The sequence below is a fragment of the Vombatus ursinus genome, unplaced genomic scaffold, assembly GCF_900497805.2.
Source record: "Vombatus ursinus unplaced genomic scaffold, bare-nosed wombat genome assembly UNPS02014770.1, whole genome shotgun sequence".
Lineage (NCBI taxonomy): Eukaryota > Metazoa > Chordata > Mammalia > Diprotodontia > Vombatidae > Vombatus > Vombatus ursinus.
Genome location: NW_020954548.1, coordinates 38212838 through 38229677, shown reverse-complemented (window position 1 = coordinate 38229677; position 16840 = coordinate 38212838). Strand labels below are relative to the sequence as shown.

At 43.5% G+C, this 16840-nt stretch overlaps 1 protein-coding gene across 1 annotated transcript in view; it reads right to left on the bottom strand.

Annotated features, from left to right (window-relative positions):
- Positions 1-1693: 1693 nt before the first annotated feature.
- LMF1 (lipase maturation factor 1) overlaps positions 1694-16840 on the bottom strand; it is a 715571-nt gene continuing 700424 nt past the window's right edge. Inside the window, exon 11 of the mRNA XM_027862638.1 lies at positions 1694-1939. Coding sequence (XP_027718439.1) covers positions 1765-1939 — 175 coding nt within the window. The 3' untranslated portion in view covers positions 1694-1764. The remainder of the gene's footprint in view (positions 1940-16840) is intronic.

The window sequence follows — 16840 nt, the reverse complement described above, 5'->3', positions numbered from 1 at the left end:
AGTCCAGATAATTAGGAGTTGGCTGTAATTGCCTTTCATTGTAGCTCTCGGTCTCCACAGTCACTGAGAAAGAAGCTGCGATGTGAGGAATGTCCACGGGGAGCCCTAGAAAGGAGCCCCTTTGGCTCCATCTGGAGAGGGACACTGGGGCATAAAAGCTGGCATAAATACAAGGAGGAAAGTGTCAATGAGAAGGGCTTTGGGGAGCTGTGGGAATGAACTTCCCAGAAAAATCCAACTAGAAAATGAATGCTGTCTTCACTCTGTCAAAGTTAACCCCTTCCCTTCCCTGTGGGAGGGGTCGGCTGCCTCTGTGGGGAAGGCAGCTCCAACTCCAACTTCAGCTATTCTTGGGGAAGCCATAATAATTAGTAAAGACAATCATAGCAAAGTTTTAGGGTTTGTGATGTAGCTTGCACAGGGTGGCTCAAAAGTCTTGGTGGAGTTTTAAGTTATAAGGCCTTTGGAACACCCTGTCCAGATTGTTTCATTTATTGCCTCACAGCAACTCGGTGAAATAGTGGGTACTACAGGCACTACTTGGGATCCCTATTTTGCATATGAAGAAACTGGGTTTCTGAGAGATTAAGTGATTTGCATATGAGTACATGCCCAAATGTTAGAAGCAGGATTTGAATCTTGGTCTTTCCCATTCCAGGTCCAACTCCAATTCCAAGGTTCAGATCTGTGCTGTGCAACCCTGGACAAACCATTTAAACTCGGTGTCCCAGGCCCAAGTAGCTTACAGGCATTGGTAGATGGAGTTTCTTCATAGGGAATTCCCTGAACCAATGAAATTACAAGTCTGGTAAGGAAAAAATAAAGCTATGAGCTAAGTACAAACTAGAAAGCTTGAGAGATCACTCGATCTAATCTCCTTTCATCTTATAAATGTGAAAACTGAGACCAAGAGTGGGGAAGGTCAGCACAATAAGCTAGCGGCAGGGCAAGGACTTGAGCCCAGTTTTTCTCATGTCCAGTCCAGCATTCTTTCTACTAGGGCTGCCTAAAATTAATGTGTAGGGCTTAGAGACTTTGCCCTTTTCTTAATCCAGGCCAAGAAGGCCTGGAGGCTAATTTAGAGCCTCCATCTGGTATAAGTCGAATGGAGGGGTGTTAGCTGCTGGGTTACAGAGGCTAAAGACAGGAAATCCAGACCAACCTGGGCAAGTAGGGCCTGGGAATAGAGATCAAGGCTCCAGAAGAAGTTTAGTGGGTTCTGAATAAAACCAATCAACCTGAACTCAACAATGAGAACTCTAATCAGCATAATTAAAAATCTGTCCATCCTGCTGTAACACAAATCTAATGTAATGTGAACATGGTAGAGAAAATCTGAGTGGACCATACTGATCTCTGTGGAAATTTAGGGGTAGGAGGACATGGAGGACCAGGAATAGAGGCCATAAGCATCCCAGACTCTGCATGTGCTTCCAACACTGGGGCTCCTATGGATGAGGTGGTTGTGGTAGCAGCTAATTGTGCTGGAAAACAACCTGCAAAGCCTATTGAGGCACAGAGTGACTAAGAGACATGGTATGGTCCAGGGGAAGGCATGAGGGGCTCTGAGACAAGGAGTCTGGGTCAGAGGCTTCCTCATCTGTAAAATGTGAGGGTTGCGTTAGGTGGTTTCTAAGGTTCCATCCAGCTTCAACATGGTGCTCTGTGATTGTACAAAACGAAGAGTCAAATGCAGTGTGGCTTCTGGGCTTTATTAAAAAGCAAGACTTAAAATACAATGTGAAGACCTGGAGGGTTGTCTTTTTATCCATGTCCCGGGTAAGGCCAATCCCTTGATTTAAAGAAATCCTTCAGCCCCTTGAGACTGACTGCAGGGAAGTAGGGGCCAATTCTCTTTCGGATCCACCATTTTCCCTCGGCAGCATGCTTTCCCCCTGGGCGGCTGAACTTGTATCTATAGTGTTCTCCTCTGATCCACCTGAAAGAAAAAACATACAGTTCTGTTTTTACCTGCTTCTGAAAGTCACTAAAGGGGCACCTTATAAGAAGAATGGTGCCTGTTCTTAGAAAAAGCCCATTAAAATAAGGGACCATGCAAATTCCATCCCCATTTCTTCAGGAGAAATCCTCTCCTCCTGGCCCAATGCCTGCCTCATTCTCAGACTCACTGCTGAGCTGGTTCCCAAGAAGGAGAACATTAATGAGGTCTTTGGCAACCAAACAATTCTCTGAGCCAGGCTGAGGTCACCCTTCTCCAAGGGGTCCCAGATGTGACACCGAATCATAACATCCCTGAATTTGAGGGCCACCGAGGAGGGAGCTAGGGCCAAGAGGAGTTGCAGGCCCTGCCCAGATCATACAGCTAGTCAGTGGCAAAGGTGAGGCGAGTGTTCCCTTTTCCCAGGAAGTAGAAAGAAAATTCAACCTCTCTGCAATCTTGCACTCTTGTCAAGGTGCCCTAAACTGGCTTTAAATGGCCCATCCTTTATGCTCTTGTTAAGATGTCCTCTTCTGTGCCATGTTGTCCACTTCTGCCCCTCCCGGCTCCTCCCTACTAACAAGTGGCTGTTGGTTATTCTGCAGCCTGTTGGCCCTCCTCAGAGAGCATATGTTCCTGGCCTGATCAGAGAGCTGACAGAAATGTAGATTTTCCAAAGTGTAGAAAGAAGTATTCATCAGTCACATGAAACACCCTCCAAGGCACGCATGGTGTGCCATTAGCCAGCCCTGTCCTACTCTTTCCTCCTTGATGTATGGCACCGCTGACAAGTGCCAGAAATACAACCTTGTGTTCTGCACTGGAGTTGGACTATTTCAGAGAACTCTGCATTATTGGCTGGGTAAGTTAATAAGGTCAAGAGCAATATAAAAATGTCAGAGTTATATTACTGCACAATCCATTTACAATTGCTCTGTTCAGCTACTAAACCTTATACACACAATCACAGCAGAATTGGGCTTTAACTTGGGCTGCTCCACCAGTCTAGACAAACCAGTACGTTGATCACCAGTGGAAAGAGACAGCATCTGCTGGCTGTCCCACTGTGGCAGTGATCTGCCTGCTCCATTCAGCTTTGGGCAAGATGGGGGAAATGTTACCAATCCAAACCAAAGCAACGGGCATCAGGCTAGATTCATAGTCTCAAATGGCACCAAGGCTTACATCTGCATTGCTCCACTGAAGTTCTTCTCCATTGATAGAGCCATCAAGCCAGGAACAGGTCCTGGATTCTCAGAGGCTAAGCTAGTGTGGAGCGAGGAAACTGGGGCTCAGAGAGGGAAGGTGACTTAAGCAAAGTCCTAGGGCTAGTATGGGTCAGAGCTGGGACTTAAGCCTAGGCCTTTTGATTCTAAGACCAGGGTTTTTCTGCAACACCAAACTACCTTTCTTAAACCTGCATGCTGTGTTAGATTAATCAATAAGCACTTTTTAATTGCTTACTATTTGTTAGGAACCAAGTTCTGGGGATACCAGTAAAAGGAGAAAACAGACCATGCCTAAAATGAGTCTATCTTCTAGTGGGGGAGACAATATATGCATCAACAGTTACACGCATGACAGCGACAGAATAGATGGAAAGTCATCTAGCGGAAACAGCCTCCTACGGAAGGTGGTATCTGAAGTGAGAGGGAGAGCCCTCCAGGCAAAGGGAACAGCCAATGTAAAGGTAAGGAGATGGAAGACAGAGTATCACATATGAGTATGAGCAAGTAGGCCAGTATGACCTGATCATAGAGTACATGGAGTGGAGTAGTGTACATAGAAAACTTGGAAGGATAGGGAGGGATCAGGTTGTAAAGAGCTTTAAGTGGCAAACAGAGGAGTTTATATTTGATCCTGAAGGTGATAGGGCGCTGCTGGAGTTTGAATAGGGGGTTGATAGAGTAAAACCTACACTTTAGGATAATCCCTTTGGGTGGTGGAAGGACCGGAGGCAGGGGGACCAATGAGGAGACTATTGCAATACTCCAGAAAAGGTGAGGAGGGTTGGTATGCATGGAGAGAAGGGAACATGTAGGAGAATGGTAAAGAGACAGAAATAACAAGATTCGGCAAATGATTAAACATAGAAAAATAATATCTACTCCAGGAAAGCCCTTTGTGGTCTCACGTGTCTTGTGCCAAAAAATCCTCACTTACTGTGGACACAGGGAGAGGTTTTATACTTTCATTTCCTCCCTTATCTTTTCCTAGGACCCTTCTGTTCACACAGTCTCGCATTCTTTCTAACCTCCTTCACTTTCTTTAAGACCGTTGCCTTACACCCCCCTTGCAGGCCTCCCTCCAACTTTTTTGCCCTTTCTTTGGTTGATCTCTTTTCTTTCCCCCCAGAATCACCTCTCAGGTTTTCCTTTTCCACAGCTCCTTACAGACCTTGCCTCTGGGGCTGCCCAAAGCTGCAAAGTAGGGGGGTTCATGTGTGAGCGATGCCTTGGCAGCAACCTGCTCAACTTCACCTTCTTTCTCCCTAGGAGTGTGCTGGTTAACTGCTCTAAATACCCTGCATATCTCCCTGGCTTCTCTACCCACCACTGCCAACCGATCTGAGTGGGTTAGCTCAAAAACCTGGATTCTATCACTCTAAAGGAGATCCTTCCACAGCTGTGGTTTAATTATATTCAGGAGTTTTTGTGTTGATAAAAGTCAACTGGGGGGTGAAGTGTTATTCCCAGAGTGTTTCCTGTTAATAATTAAAGTGTTACTACATAGCTCAGTTGATGTGAGTTCAGGCGGCCTCCAGGCTCTTTCCTGAGATAACTGGGTGGTGGAGAAAGAAGGCTGTGGAGGTCCTGGCATTTGAGAAACTTGGGCTGCCCCTTTCTACTTTCTCACATCAGAGCAATAGTAATCATTCTCACTTATGTTGCATTTTCAGATTTAAAAAGAGGTCATGCAAGCATGAGCATTCCCGTTTCACAGATGAGGATGTCTGAGGCATGCAAAGGTAGAGTCACACAACTCTTTGTGTCATTCAAACCCAAATGTTTTGCTTCCAAGTCTAGTAACCTTTCCATTATAATCTGTGGAGACGTCTCCCACAGGGTGGTGTGGAGATGGGCTCTCTCCATCTCACCTCCACCCAACCAGCAGAGCGGCAGCTTTCCAAGGAAATACCAGGCCGAGGCTGACAGGGCTGCTTCTGCCATGGCCCAAATGTGTAAACTTGGGCAATCTTTCCCCAATTTGGGACTGTTTCCACCTCTGTATCGTGAGGCAATTGGACCAGATTAGCGGTTCTCAAACTTTTTAGTCTCAGGACCCCTTACACTCTTAAAATTGATTGAGAACCCTGTCTCCTCTCCCAAAGAGCCTTTGTTTGGGAGGGTTGTGCAGTGGTGAAAGCACTAGCTCTGGAGTCAAGAAGATCCAATTTCAAGTCCAGCCTCAGACATGGAAGAGTTGTATGACCTTGGATAAGTCATGTAACCTGACTTCAATTTCCTCATTTGTAACATGGGGATAATAATAGCACCCACCTCCCAGAGTTGTTATGAATATGAAATGAAATATTTGTAAAGTGATTGTTATTATTATCATTATTATTGTTACTGACTTAAAAGTTCAAATACCTCAGTATTATTATGAAAATAGTTTTGACCTCACAGATCATGTCAAAGGGTCTCAGGGATCCCCAAGGATATTCAAACGACTCTTTGAGAATTACTGGACTAGATAATCCATCTGTAAGGTCCCTTTAATGGCCTACTTGGGTTTGAGACTCAGGATCATGAAATACATTGGCAAACAGACAGTGAAACATGTAATGGCGTCTGCGTGGTCATCTGATCAGCCCTTGAAAGGAAAATTGCCCAACTCTCTTTTGAAAGTGCTTGTCCATGGTTTGCCTGCTGTGATTTCCCACTTTTTCTGACTAAATATTTAACGTCAAGAAGTTATGTTGTACAAAGCTAAATCCTGTGAGCTTTAAAACAATCAGACAAAGGCTCTATTTCTAAGGGGAAGGTTGCTAAATTCATATTTTAAATAATAACTCTGCATATGCTTAAATCACAACTAAGTCTAGCCTTGGGCTGTTTTCTTTATCTTCTGTGTGTATATGTATTAGGGTGGGGGCAGACAGTTAAGTAAATTGTTCCCATTTCCCCCCTACTCTGATGTTTCTTTGACACCCTTTCTTAACACTCAGATGACTCAGATGGGGAATGTGGAGGGAGGGTATGTTGTTCTTGTCAAATGTGAGCTAAGTGTGTGGAGGGACTTGGGCTTGGGCTTGGGGGTCAACACATCTGCTTCCTCTGGAATGCAGTGGTAGGAAGGCAGAGAGATCAGAATTGAGGGAGAGAAGGCTATTCCTTCGAGCAGGATATGTGACGGCTTAGTGGAAAGCGCCTTTGAATTGGAGTCGGAGGACCTGGGTGCTAATCCTGGCTGTGCCACTTTCCACCTATCTGACCTTGGACAAGTCATTGAACCCCCTTGGGGCTTACAGTCTGCTTATCTGTAAAGTGAGGGGTTTGGGTAAGATCTTCCTAAGGCTCCTCCCACCTCTAAATCTGAGAATCTATATGCAATGGGAAGTCAGAAGGCCTAGACTCAACCTCTTCCACTTACTACCTGTGTAACTCTGGGCAAACAGTCACTTCATCAGTAGAACAGAGATACTAATATGTGCATTACTGTCCTCAGAGCTGTTGTAAGGATCAAACATAAAAGGGGCTCTGTAAAATTTAAATTGCTAATTGGAATGTACTTTTATTATTATAATTATTATTCACCATTATCAAGGGTCTATTGTCTGGAGAACACTGAGTTAGGCACTGGAGGAAGTAAACAAATTAGATAAAACATGATCCCTCAAAAGAAGAAAAAGACACAAATACAAATAATAGTAATGCAAAATATTACATAATAAATTTGTTAAAGAAGCATAAAACAAACTTTCATGTGAAGTGTGAGGAGGAAGGTCAATACTGACTGGGGAGGAATCAGGGAAGGCTTCATGAAGGAGGTAGCCTTTGAATAGGGCTTTAAAGGATAGATGAGGTTTCACTAGGAGATGAGGGAGGAGGAAGGCATTCTAGGCATAGGGGAGGGAGAGAGGGAGGGAGGGGGAGGGAGAGAGAGAGAGAGAGAGAGTGTGTGTGTGTGCGAGCAAGTGCTGTAGAGGGCACTGATATGAAATAAGGTCATGTGAGGTGATGCCAGAATGTGGAAGGCCTTGGAAGCCTGGCCAAGGAGGTAGTTTTGACTGCTATACAAAAATGATTTATTAATATCACGATTATTATTCTGCTCTCTCCATTCTTGTCTCTAAAAACTCCAACAGGGGACTGGATGTGAAGGCTGCACACGCATGGGGTTTGCTGGGAGTTTGGTGCACATGAATCTAATAACTTCTTAATCTCCCCCCTCCCCAATTCTACCCTTGTGAATTTTGAAAGATAACCTTTAATCTCAGAAAGATAAGGGCCACCGATTTGGATGGGGGTGGGAATCAATGAACAATGGGTTGTGATATTGTCTCATTTTGGCTCTACCCAAGGGTCTGTGACCCTTATGGAGATAAGGTCCCAGGGCTCAGAGAACATGAATTCATGAGTAGAGATAACCAGACCATTGGAGGGAGGGAAGGCAGAATTCTCAAATTTGTCTCTGAGAGACATTTTCCCTCCTGAATTCTCCACCCAAGCCAAGAAACTCTGATTTTTAACAGGAAATTCTAACCAAAGTCACTATTCTCCCCATTATATGTAATAAGGTTCAATTTAATAAGCATATATAGAGCAGCTACTATGTATTAGGTACTGTGCTAAGTGCTGATGACACAAAGACAAAAATAACATAGTCCTTCCTTTGAGGAGTGAACATTCTTCTGGAAAGTTGGGCCTTATAGACAGAAGGACTTACACAGATTGACCTCAGGGCCTCTGGGACCAATGGGGAAAGGCTAGATCCTCATCTCCAGCAGAACCTTGCAGAGAAGATCTGATCAACAGAAGCAAGTTCTCATGCCTGGTGGTCCCAAGCCCACAAGGAAGGCTCTGGCAGCAAGTATGGGTTCAGAGTGGAGAGGAGGAGCTGTCCCCAGGAAGAGGCCCATGGTGTCTGGAGTAGAGGGGGCCCCAGATTTTTGCCCTGGGGACTGGGCCTAGGATCTCTTGTCAAGAGGATGTTGTGATCATCAAATGATGAGTGGCCTCAAAGTGGCAATGCTGAATCAGCGGTTACCACCCTATCTACGCGGAGTCAAACTGAAATCGATGACAACAACTTTTTAAGTGAAAGCCACAGAGGGCGGAAGACTAAGAAGTTAGAAACAAAGGGATTCATAGTGAAACTCTTGGCTCATATGCTCCTAGAATTAAAAACATCTTAGTTATTTAGTGAATCTTTGCTACATAACATGAGCTTTATTTAAGCTATTCTAAGTCTCTTGGCCTCTTTGGACTTCTATTTCCTCATCTGTATATTGAGGGAAAAGTTGATCTCCAGGTTCCTTCCAGCTCTGACACTCTACGACTTAAGTCTAGGACAATGTGGCAGTTTATTTTTTTTTTAAACAGAAATTTGGTTCATACATATACCTCTTCAGGAAAACTACTGTATCAAAAAAAAGATATGTAGACCAGTAAACCTAAATTCTGTGTGACCTCAGGGAAAGTCAATTAATCTCTCAACATCCCCAGGCTACTCTTGAACAACTGGAACTTTAGTTGTGGATGAGTTGCTAATTTGTATCCTGGAAAGGAGTTTCCACACTGGGCGTTCCTCCCAAGGATAAAATCATGGGTCTGGACAAAACCAAATGCAAAAGCATCATCTGGAACCCAACTAACATGAACTCATCTCAGGGGCAGTTTAGGTGGTATAGTAGATAGAGTGCTGGGCCTGGAGTCAAGGAGACCCAAATTCAAATCCAGCTTCAGACACTTACTAGCTGGGTGACCCTGGGTAAGTTACTTAACTTCCGTTTGCCTCAGTTTCTTCATCTGCAAAATGGGGGTACTAATAGCAACTTCCTCCCAGGATTGTTGTGAGGATCAAATGAAATAACATTTGTGAAGTGATTAGCGTATTATTAGCTATTATGTTAGCTATCCTTTATTATTATACTTATATAATCATGATTATTATTTCTGAGATGGATGATGCAAATCCCAAGGTAACAAAAAAAATTGGAAGCATTTGTGATTTTGCATAGGGAATTCCTGGTGTGGTGCCTCGCCTTGCTTTGATTCCAAGTCCAGTGATTTTCCCACTATACCACGCTGCTCTAAACATCACTTCCTTCTCCTTAAAAAGAGGACCCTATGACCTCATTGTTACCCAGAGGTCTTGGGAGAATTGGTCTAAGCCCGGAGAAGACTTTGAGGCCAGGGATGAAACAAATACTGAGTCCAAAAAGATAATGCTGTCAAGAGCACATTCCATTTTACTACGCAATTGTTTTCTGGCTGCCAAGTAAAACACACATACGAAAAGAAATGACAGGAGGACACATGTTCTGGAACGATTTTATAAACGTTAAATATTTCATCTGTTTTAAAATATTCCCCCCAATAATAACAATTCATCACCAATTCACACTGAAGATTAACTGACTCTCACATCTCAGCTTTCACAATATTAACATTTTTTCTTCCCATAAGTTTGGTAACCCAAAATTGCACCTGAAACTGTTTAAACACTATCATTTTTTTCAACGCCTTCTAACTGGGAAATAGATAAGTTGATCTATGCTCACTCCTACAAGAGATTTTTGATCTGGCCTGAGAATGAGTATGGCAAGTCTCAAACCAGCATGTTTTCAAAGTGAGGAGGCCCAGTGAACCCTAGTGAGGTGGGGGAGATAAAGATTGTGGCCATGGAGTCCCACAGAGGGCCTCTCTGAAGCCTCTTGAGGCATTTCCAACTTAGCTGCAGCCACCCTTGGCAACCAGGGCTTCTATTTTGGAGGGAGACTAAATTATCATTTGTTTACTAGGTCCACCCCAAAGAGAGATGCACATGTCTAGCATTTAGAGAGCTGTCTCAAGGTGTGGGATAGTGTAACCTGATAGATACATTAACAGTCAAGGCAGGGTTTCATTTATATACACACACCCATACTGGAACTCCCACCTTGTGTAGTGCTCAGTGGGATTCTCTTCTCTCCATACTAGCGCTTTCAGGAATCTTTGCCCTCTTTCCCCCACCACTCCATTCTACCTGGAAGTGGCAGATATCACTGCTAGTCCATTTATAGGGGGAGGGCTGGTTGTGACCATGCCATTCAGCTGCTCTTCTCGTCCCCAATGCTTACTTCTACCCTAGACTCAGTACAGGTGTAACTGGTGGAATTCTCAGTCTCAGTGTCATCCCTCACCTTAACCCTAATCCCATCTCCCTATACCTAAACCCCTGGTTGCTCAAAAACTCCATCCTAATTCTCACTTCCTATCTCTGGGTCCCAGAAACTATGAGTAAGAACAATGACAATAGTGGACATTTCATGGTGCTTCACATACATGCACCTAGAATCAATGCTGTGAGGTAGGTGTGATTGTTATCCCAGTTCTACAAATGATGAAACTGAGGCAAAGTGAGACACTGTGTGACTTGCTCATAGTTATACAGATAATGAATATCAGGGGAGGGATTTTAACCCAGGTCTCACCTGATCTTGGGTTGAATTCTCTTTCTACTACCCTATGCTGACTCTCAAATAAATGCTTAGGAGACTCACTGAGTTTAGAGTTTGCTCTGAAATATACATAGATGAATCTCATTTCAATGCTTGATGTACCCAGAGACCCACTATCATCCTCTGCATATGCCTTTGTTTTTCCCTCCAGAGGATTAAAAGGAAAGGGAGGCAGAGGAGAGATCCTTTGTGTGCTTCCCCGATTGGTGCTCACGGTAAAAATCCTGAAGAGGTCTTCAAAGGTTTGTGGCCCTCACTGCAAGATGGTTTTGTTTTGTGGTAGGCCTGAGAAAGACAAACTGATCCAAATTAGTGTAAGGAGAAGCTGGCATGATGGAGAGGAAAGGGTCTTAGCTCTGCCCTTTACTGGCCACACAACCTCTGAAAAATGACTCAGGAACTGAGCCCCAGAGAAATCTTGTTTTAGACTACATGTCTTCTAAGTCCTTTCCAAATCAGATACTCAGTGATTTACTTAGGTCCATATTCTCCCTCCAGTGTAAACTCCTTGAAGGCAGAGGCCTTGTTTTTGTATCTCTAGTGCCTGGCAAAAAGTAGCCACAATAAATGCTTGTTGAACTGAATTAGCTGATATCTGGAGCCCCCACAAGAAGAACAAAGACGTCACAGGAAGTTGTCCTTGACTGATAAGTGTCTCTTGGGAGATTACACTGGGAGGAGGCCTTAGGCTTCTGCTCTGCCCTCATCTTCTCCAGTTTCCCTCAAACAAAAACCACCTCTTCCCCTCCTCCACCCCCACCTCCAGCTCCACAAGGAGCTCCCATTCCGGGCAATGGGAACCACCACCAGTGGCTCAGAGCTGGGAGAATTCTCAATCCCATTTCCTAACAGGTCGGGAATGGGCATGGGGTGGCAAAATGGACAGTTGCCAACCTTCCTGAAGCTCTGGAAACAATAAAGAAGTGTTTCTGACATTCTAAGCTGAAATTCATACCACTGCAAAGACATGGATTGATATGTTGATGTCACTGCTTTGCGCAAAATACTTTAATGGCTTTTTGTGGTCTATTCCTTTTGGAAATTCTTACCTTGCAGCTGGGTCCCATCTACCCACCATCGTTTGTGATTTTCTAACCCTATACGGATAATATTATTATGTTATTTCATTTGATCCTCACAATAACCATGTGAGGTAGGTAGTATTATTATCCCCATTTTACAGATGAGGAAACTGAGGCAAACAAGGAGGTTAAGTGACCTGGCCAGAATCACACAGGAAGTATCTGAGGCAGGTCTCCTTGACTCTCAGTTCCGTGCTCTGTCCCCCGTGTCACCCAGCTGCCTTTTGTCTTTGCCTTTGGCTGGAATACCTTCTCCCTCCCACCTGTTTAATTCCTATCTTTTAAAGCCCATCTCAAACGCCGCCTTCTCTGGGAGCCTTCCTCCTCGGGACTTCACATATCACTTTGTTTGTTCTTCCATGGTACAGTTACTATGTATTACATATATGACACAACATAGATTTATGTACATTTGGATAGGTGTATAAATGTATATATACACGTATGTATCCATATCCAGATAGCTCACCGTGAAGGTTGCTATAGATCTTCCTTCCAACTGCTTCCTTCTGACTGATTATTCTCAATATGACACAAATATCTAGTGAAGGCCTGATGACTCTTACAATAAGCAAACCCACTACAAACACAGGTTAATTTTGTGATAGGGCCTGGATGGGCAATTTGACCTTTGCTTTCACAAATGATGATCCTGATATTAGCTAATCAACAAAAATTAAGAGAAATCAATGGAGGCTTCCCTGTGTTTGCTCAGACCATCCCCTAAGCCTACAATGCTCTCACTCCCCTTGTAGAATTCTTACCCATCCTTTAAAGCCCATCAGAAACACCACCTCCAGGAAGGCTTCTCTTATCGCTACAGTTGTCACTGACTTTTTTCTTCTTGGACTTTGCATAGTACTATGCTTTCTCTACTCTTAACATTTTCACCTTTTGTTATTTGTGTAACTGGTATATTCCTCTAATAGAGTATAAGCTCCTTGAAGGCAGGGACTGTGACTTCTTTATATTCTGTGTCTTGCCCATTGACCTAACACAGTGTTAAACACACAATAGAAGCTTTGTAAATGTTGCTGGACTGAAAGGAATAAGTGGAAAGTAAAGATCTTTAGGTGGAAAAACAGTACTTTACTGATAACATGAAAAGGCCATTAGCTCAGGATAGGTCACAGCTGCCCAATGGTCCTGGGGGCTCTGGGAGAGTTAATGAATCTCATGTGGTTTTAACTCACCCAGGTTCACCAGAGGAGCAGCCTCCTCACCTGTTCTAAATGACCGGATTCTGTGCTTAACCAGATGACTCCAAAAACCTTTACACATGGGCTCTGCCTCCTTGTTGACCCTCACCATATGGCTTCTTCTTGAAGCCAAGGATTCTCAGACCAGGGAGGGAGCAGACTGAATGATAGCCATGCGTCTCCCAGGGGAAGATCACTAGGAAATACAAATGATAAATAATTTTGAGTAATTTAGCAAAGTGCTGCCGCAAAGATGAAACATGGCTTCAAACAACAGGCCTCATGGCCCTAATGATTCATCCCCTCCTGCTTTAGGAGAAGATGCAAGATTTCCTGGCTGCACCCTGGGCAAGGCTGGGTTATCTGGATAATGGTATTATCAAATGAAATGTGGGGTGGGTGTGCAAGCAGTGGCTGAGTGTGGGTTATTTTGGTAACTCTAACAGTGGAATTCCAAGCCAAAAGCATGCCACAGGGGAACCCCCAGTGTTATTTCAGCTCTGGCTGCTGAATTGGGAGTTCAGGGGCAGCCTCTAGGCTGAGGAAAGGGGTTGGGCCTCGAACATGAGTGCTAGGGGCAGAAAAATACCATCTGCATAAGGCAAGCTGTTCCTGGGTGTAGGGGCACACACACTCCATCATTCTTGCCCCTTCAGCTCCATGAAATCATGTGGTCAGTGGGAAAGAAAGCTCTAAGAGTAATAAGCACCATTTCTTCAATCAATATCCCCCGATTCATGCTGCCAGATGCCCAGTAGCAGCTGTGCAACTGAACTTTTGTGATTCTCTCATATATCAGACTATTATGACGTCTTCCAACTGTACGTGTTAAAAATTAGCAGCAATATTCGAGTTGTTACGATTGGAGCTTAAATCTCTCAGACAGCTGTAATTAGTTCCAGAGGGTGCAGCTGTCTCCTGCTAACAGCTGAAAGCTTTTTGGAGGGAAAAAACAGGAACCGTGTTTTCTGTCAGAATTAATGGTTGACAGGGTGACAGGGGAGGATATAAGCCAAAACATGGGCTCTCTCTCTTTATTTCTTTCTCTCTCTCTTCCTTTCCTCATTTCTTTCTTTCTATTTCTGGCTTTTCTAATTAATTGTAATTCAACAACTCGAGAGATCACTAGAAAGCAACAGTTCATTAAAGAAGCATATGTAAGAAAACAGCCTTTTCTGTGACTCTGTGTTCAAGGAAGATCCCAGTTCCAGGATGGTCTAAGAAGCATAAAAGTTTGATGGGTCATAAAAATACTGCCCACACCCCCACCCTTCCTTTTCTTCCTTTCATGGCATCTAAGATGAGCTATGACTATTTAATTTCCTTCCATTTGATGGAAGGCTTAGAGATGAGGTCCATTCCTAGCCACCTAGGAATGTCTTTGAAGTTCCATCAGTAACCCATTGAAAACTAGAGTATGTAGACATGTCCTGCTTCTGTAAACAATACTGCATTGCCTGGTGGTACAATAATCCCTCCTCTACACTAGCAGCAGCAGGTGTGAAGGCTACCCTGGGATTTACCTGTCCCAACAGACTCTAATCTTCATGGGACTGTGGAAGGCCATGGGTTAAGGCTGCACCATCACACAGCATTATAGAATAGGTAGACAGATGCCTTATTTTAGAAGACTTTACCAGACCATGTGAAAGGCACTACAAAAATCTAAATGTCACTGCCTCTATGAAGCCACCTATAATCTCCCCAAAGACAAAAGTCTCCTCCCCTCTTCAAGGCCTCCAAATAGCTACCAAAGTGATTGTCCTAGAGCCCAGGTTTGGTCATGTCATTCCGATTGCCTCTTAAATCAAGTACAGACTTCTGTTTGGCATTTAAAGCCTTTCACAACCTGGCACTAACCCACCTTTCCAGTCTCATTATACATTGCTGCCTTTCACTACAGTTGAGTTAGACTTAACTTCTTGTTCTTCAAAATGACTACCATCTCCTGTCTCTGTGCCCTGGAATTGGTTGTCTCCCACACCTAGAATGCACTTCTTTCTCACTTCTGCCTCTTAGAATCCCTGGTTTCCTTCTAAGCACCCCAGCAGCTAGGTCTTCCCCTTTATCTTGTTTAGTTTCTAAATATACATTATTAACAAGTAGGATTCACAGCAGGAATGCAAGGCTGTTTCAGTAGCAGGAAAACTATAATAGACCATATTAATAACAAAAATGATCAAAACCATGTTCTATCAGTGATTGTAGAAAAAGCTCTTGATAACAATACAACACTCATTTCTGTTAAAAAAACACACTAAAAAGCACAGGAATAAATGAAGTTCTCTGTAATATTGTAAATAGTATTCTAAAGCCAAGAGCCAGAAATATTGTAATATTGATAAATTAGAGGCTATTCCAATAAGATCAGGGATAAAGCAAAGATGTCCACAATCACAACTAATTTTTTTTAACATAATGCTAGAAATGTTATCTATAGCAACAAGACAAGAGAGAAAATTGAGGGAAAGTGTATAGGCAAAGAGGAAACTTGGCAACTCGAGCTGAAATAACACTGGCGTTTCCTTTGTGGCATGGCATTGGTCTTGAATTACAGTTCTAGAGTTACTGAAATAACTCATAACCAGCCGCTGCTTGCGTACTTACCTAGAATTTCATAAGATACAACTGTTATCCAGATAATCCAATATTGTCCAGGCTGCAGCCAAGAAATTTTGCATAAGGTACTGGAGGCTGGTGAGGTCAATATAGATGATAGATTTCCCTGACTGCCCTTGGGAATTCTTGGTGGTGCTAGTTAGCCAGTCTAGGCAAGGAAAGGGTCTTCAACATAAATGACCCAGCCAATCTCAATCAATGGGATGAAGTGTGATTTGTGAGATGGAGTGTTTGATATAGAGACACTATGTATCTTTATAAGAAGAGACTACAAGGTCCTTGATTCTGATAATGAGGCTGAGGGTGGTTTAAAGAGTGAAATTAGATTGTGCCCTCTTCCTTGTTCCTGTATAAGTAAAAATATGCAAGAATCACTTAATAAGCTGTGCCTCATTTTATTCTTAACAGTTCTTCAAAACCCAACATAAATGTTACCCCCTCGAGGAAGCTTTCCTCAAACTTCTCATTCAGTATAGAGCTTTCTCCTCTGACCACTTTGGGTTTTTTTTTGGGGGGCCAAGACCTATGATTTTCTTAGTATAAGCAAATTCCTTTGTAGGCGCTCTCTCACTGATACAGATTGGCAATTTATAATTTTAGAGAATTGACTTGGGTCACTGAGAGTTTAAGTGACTTACCCATGATCACATGACCAATCTATACACAACAAGGGAACTTCTGGCTAAGATGGTGGGGTATTAGGACCTAGAAGAACCCATTTCACTCAAAAAGGTCTAAAATTGTACCAGAAGAAACAATGGTAAAGAAAACCAGAAACAAATTAGTATGAGATTCTCTATCCATTCATTTCACAAGGAGACCTTCAGAAACCTACAAAGGCTCTGAGCAGAAACAAGTCAGGGTAGGCAGAAGGCATAGTATGTAAGCAAGCAGAAGAAGGAGACAGGACCACAGAGACGCCTGGGGTTGGAAACAGGGCCAGACCAGTGTCTAGTCAGCTCAATGCCTGGGCAACCCTGCTTGACCCTAGCCCATGCCCAGATGGTGCTTCGGTATTCGAGCAGCTTGTACTTGCAGGCAAACATGAAGGAACCCCTGCAAAGGGAAGTGAGAAGAACCATGAGAATAGTATATACAATTGCGAAGATAAGCAAAGAAAGATTTAAGAACTGCAATCTATTTATTTAATGACCAATCAGGATTCTAGATGCGTAGGTTCCCAAAGTGGGTGATACTGCCCCCTGAGGGACGCTGGAATGATCCAGCGGGGCAGCAGTGGCCTCAAGTGCAATTGTGGGGCATAAAATAAAAATAAGGGGATGGTGGAAGCATAAGGAAAGAAGAGAAGAAAATTTTGAAAAACTGTTCATAC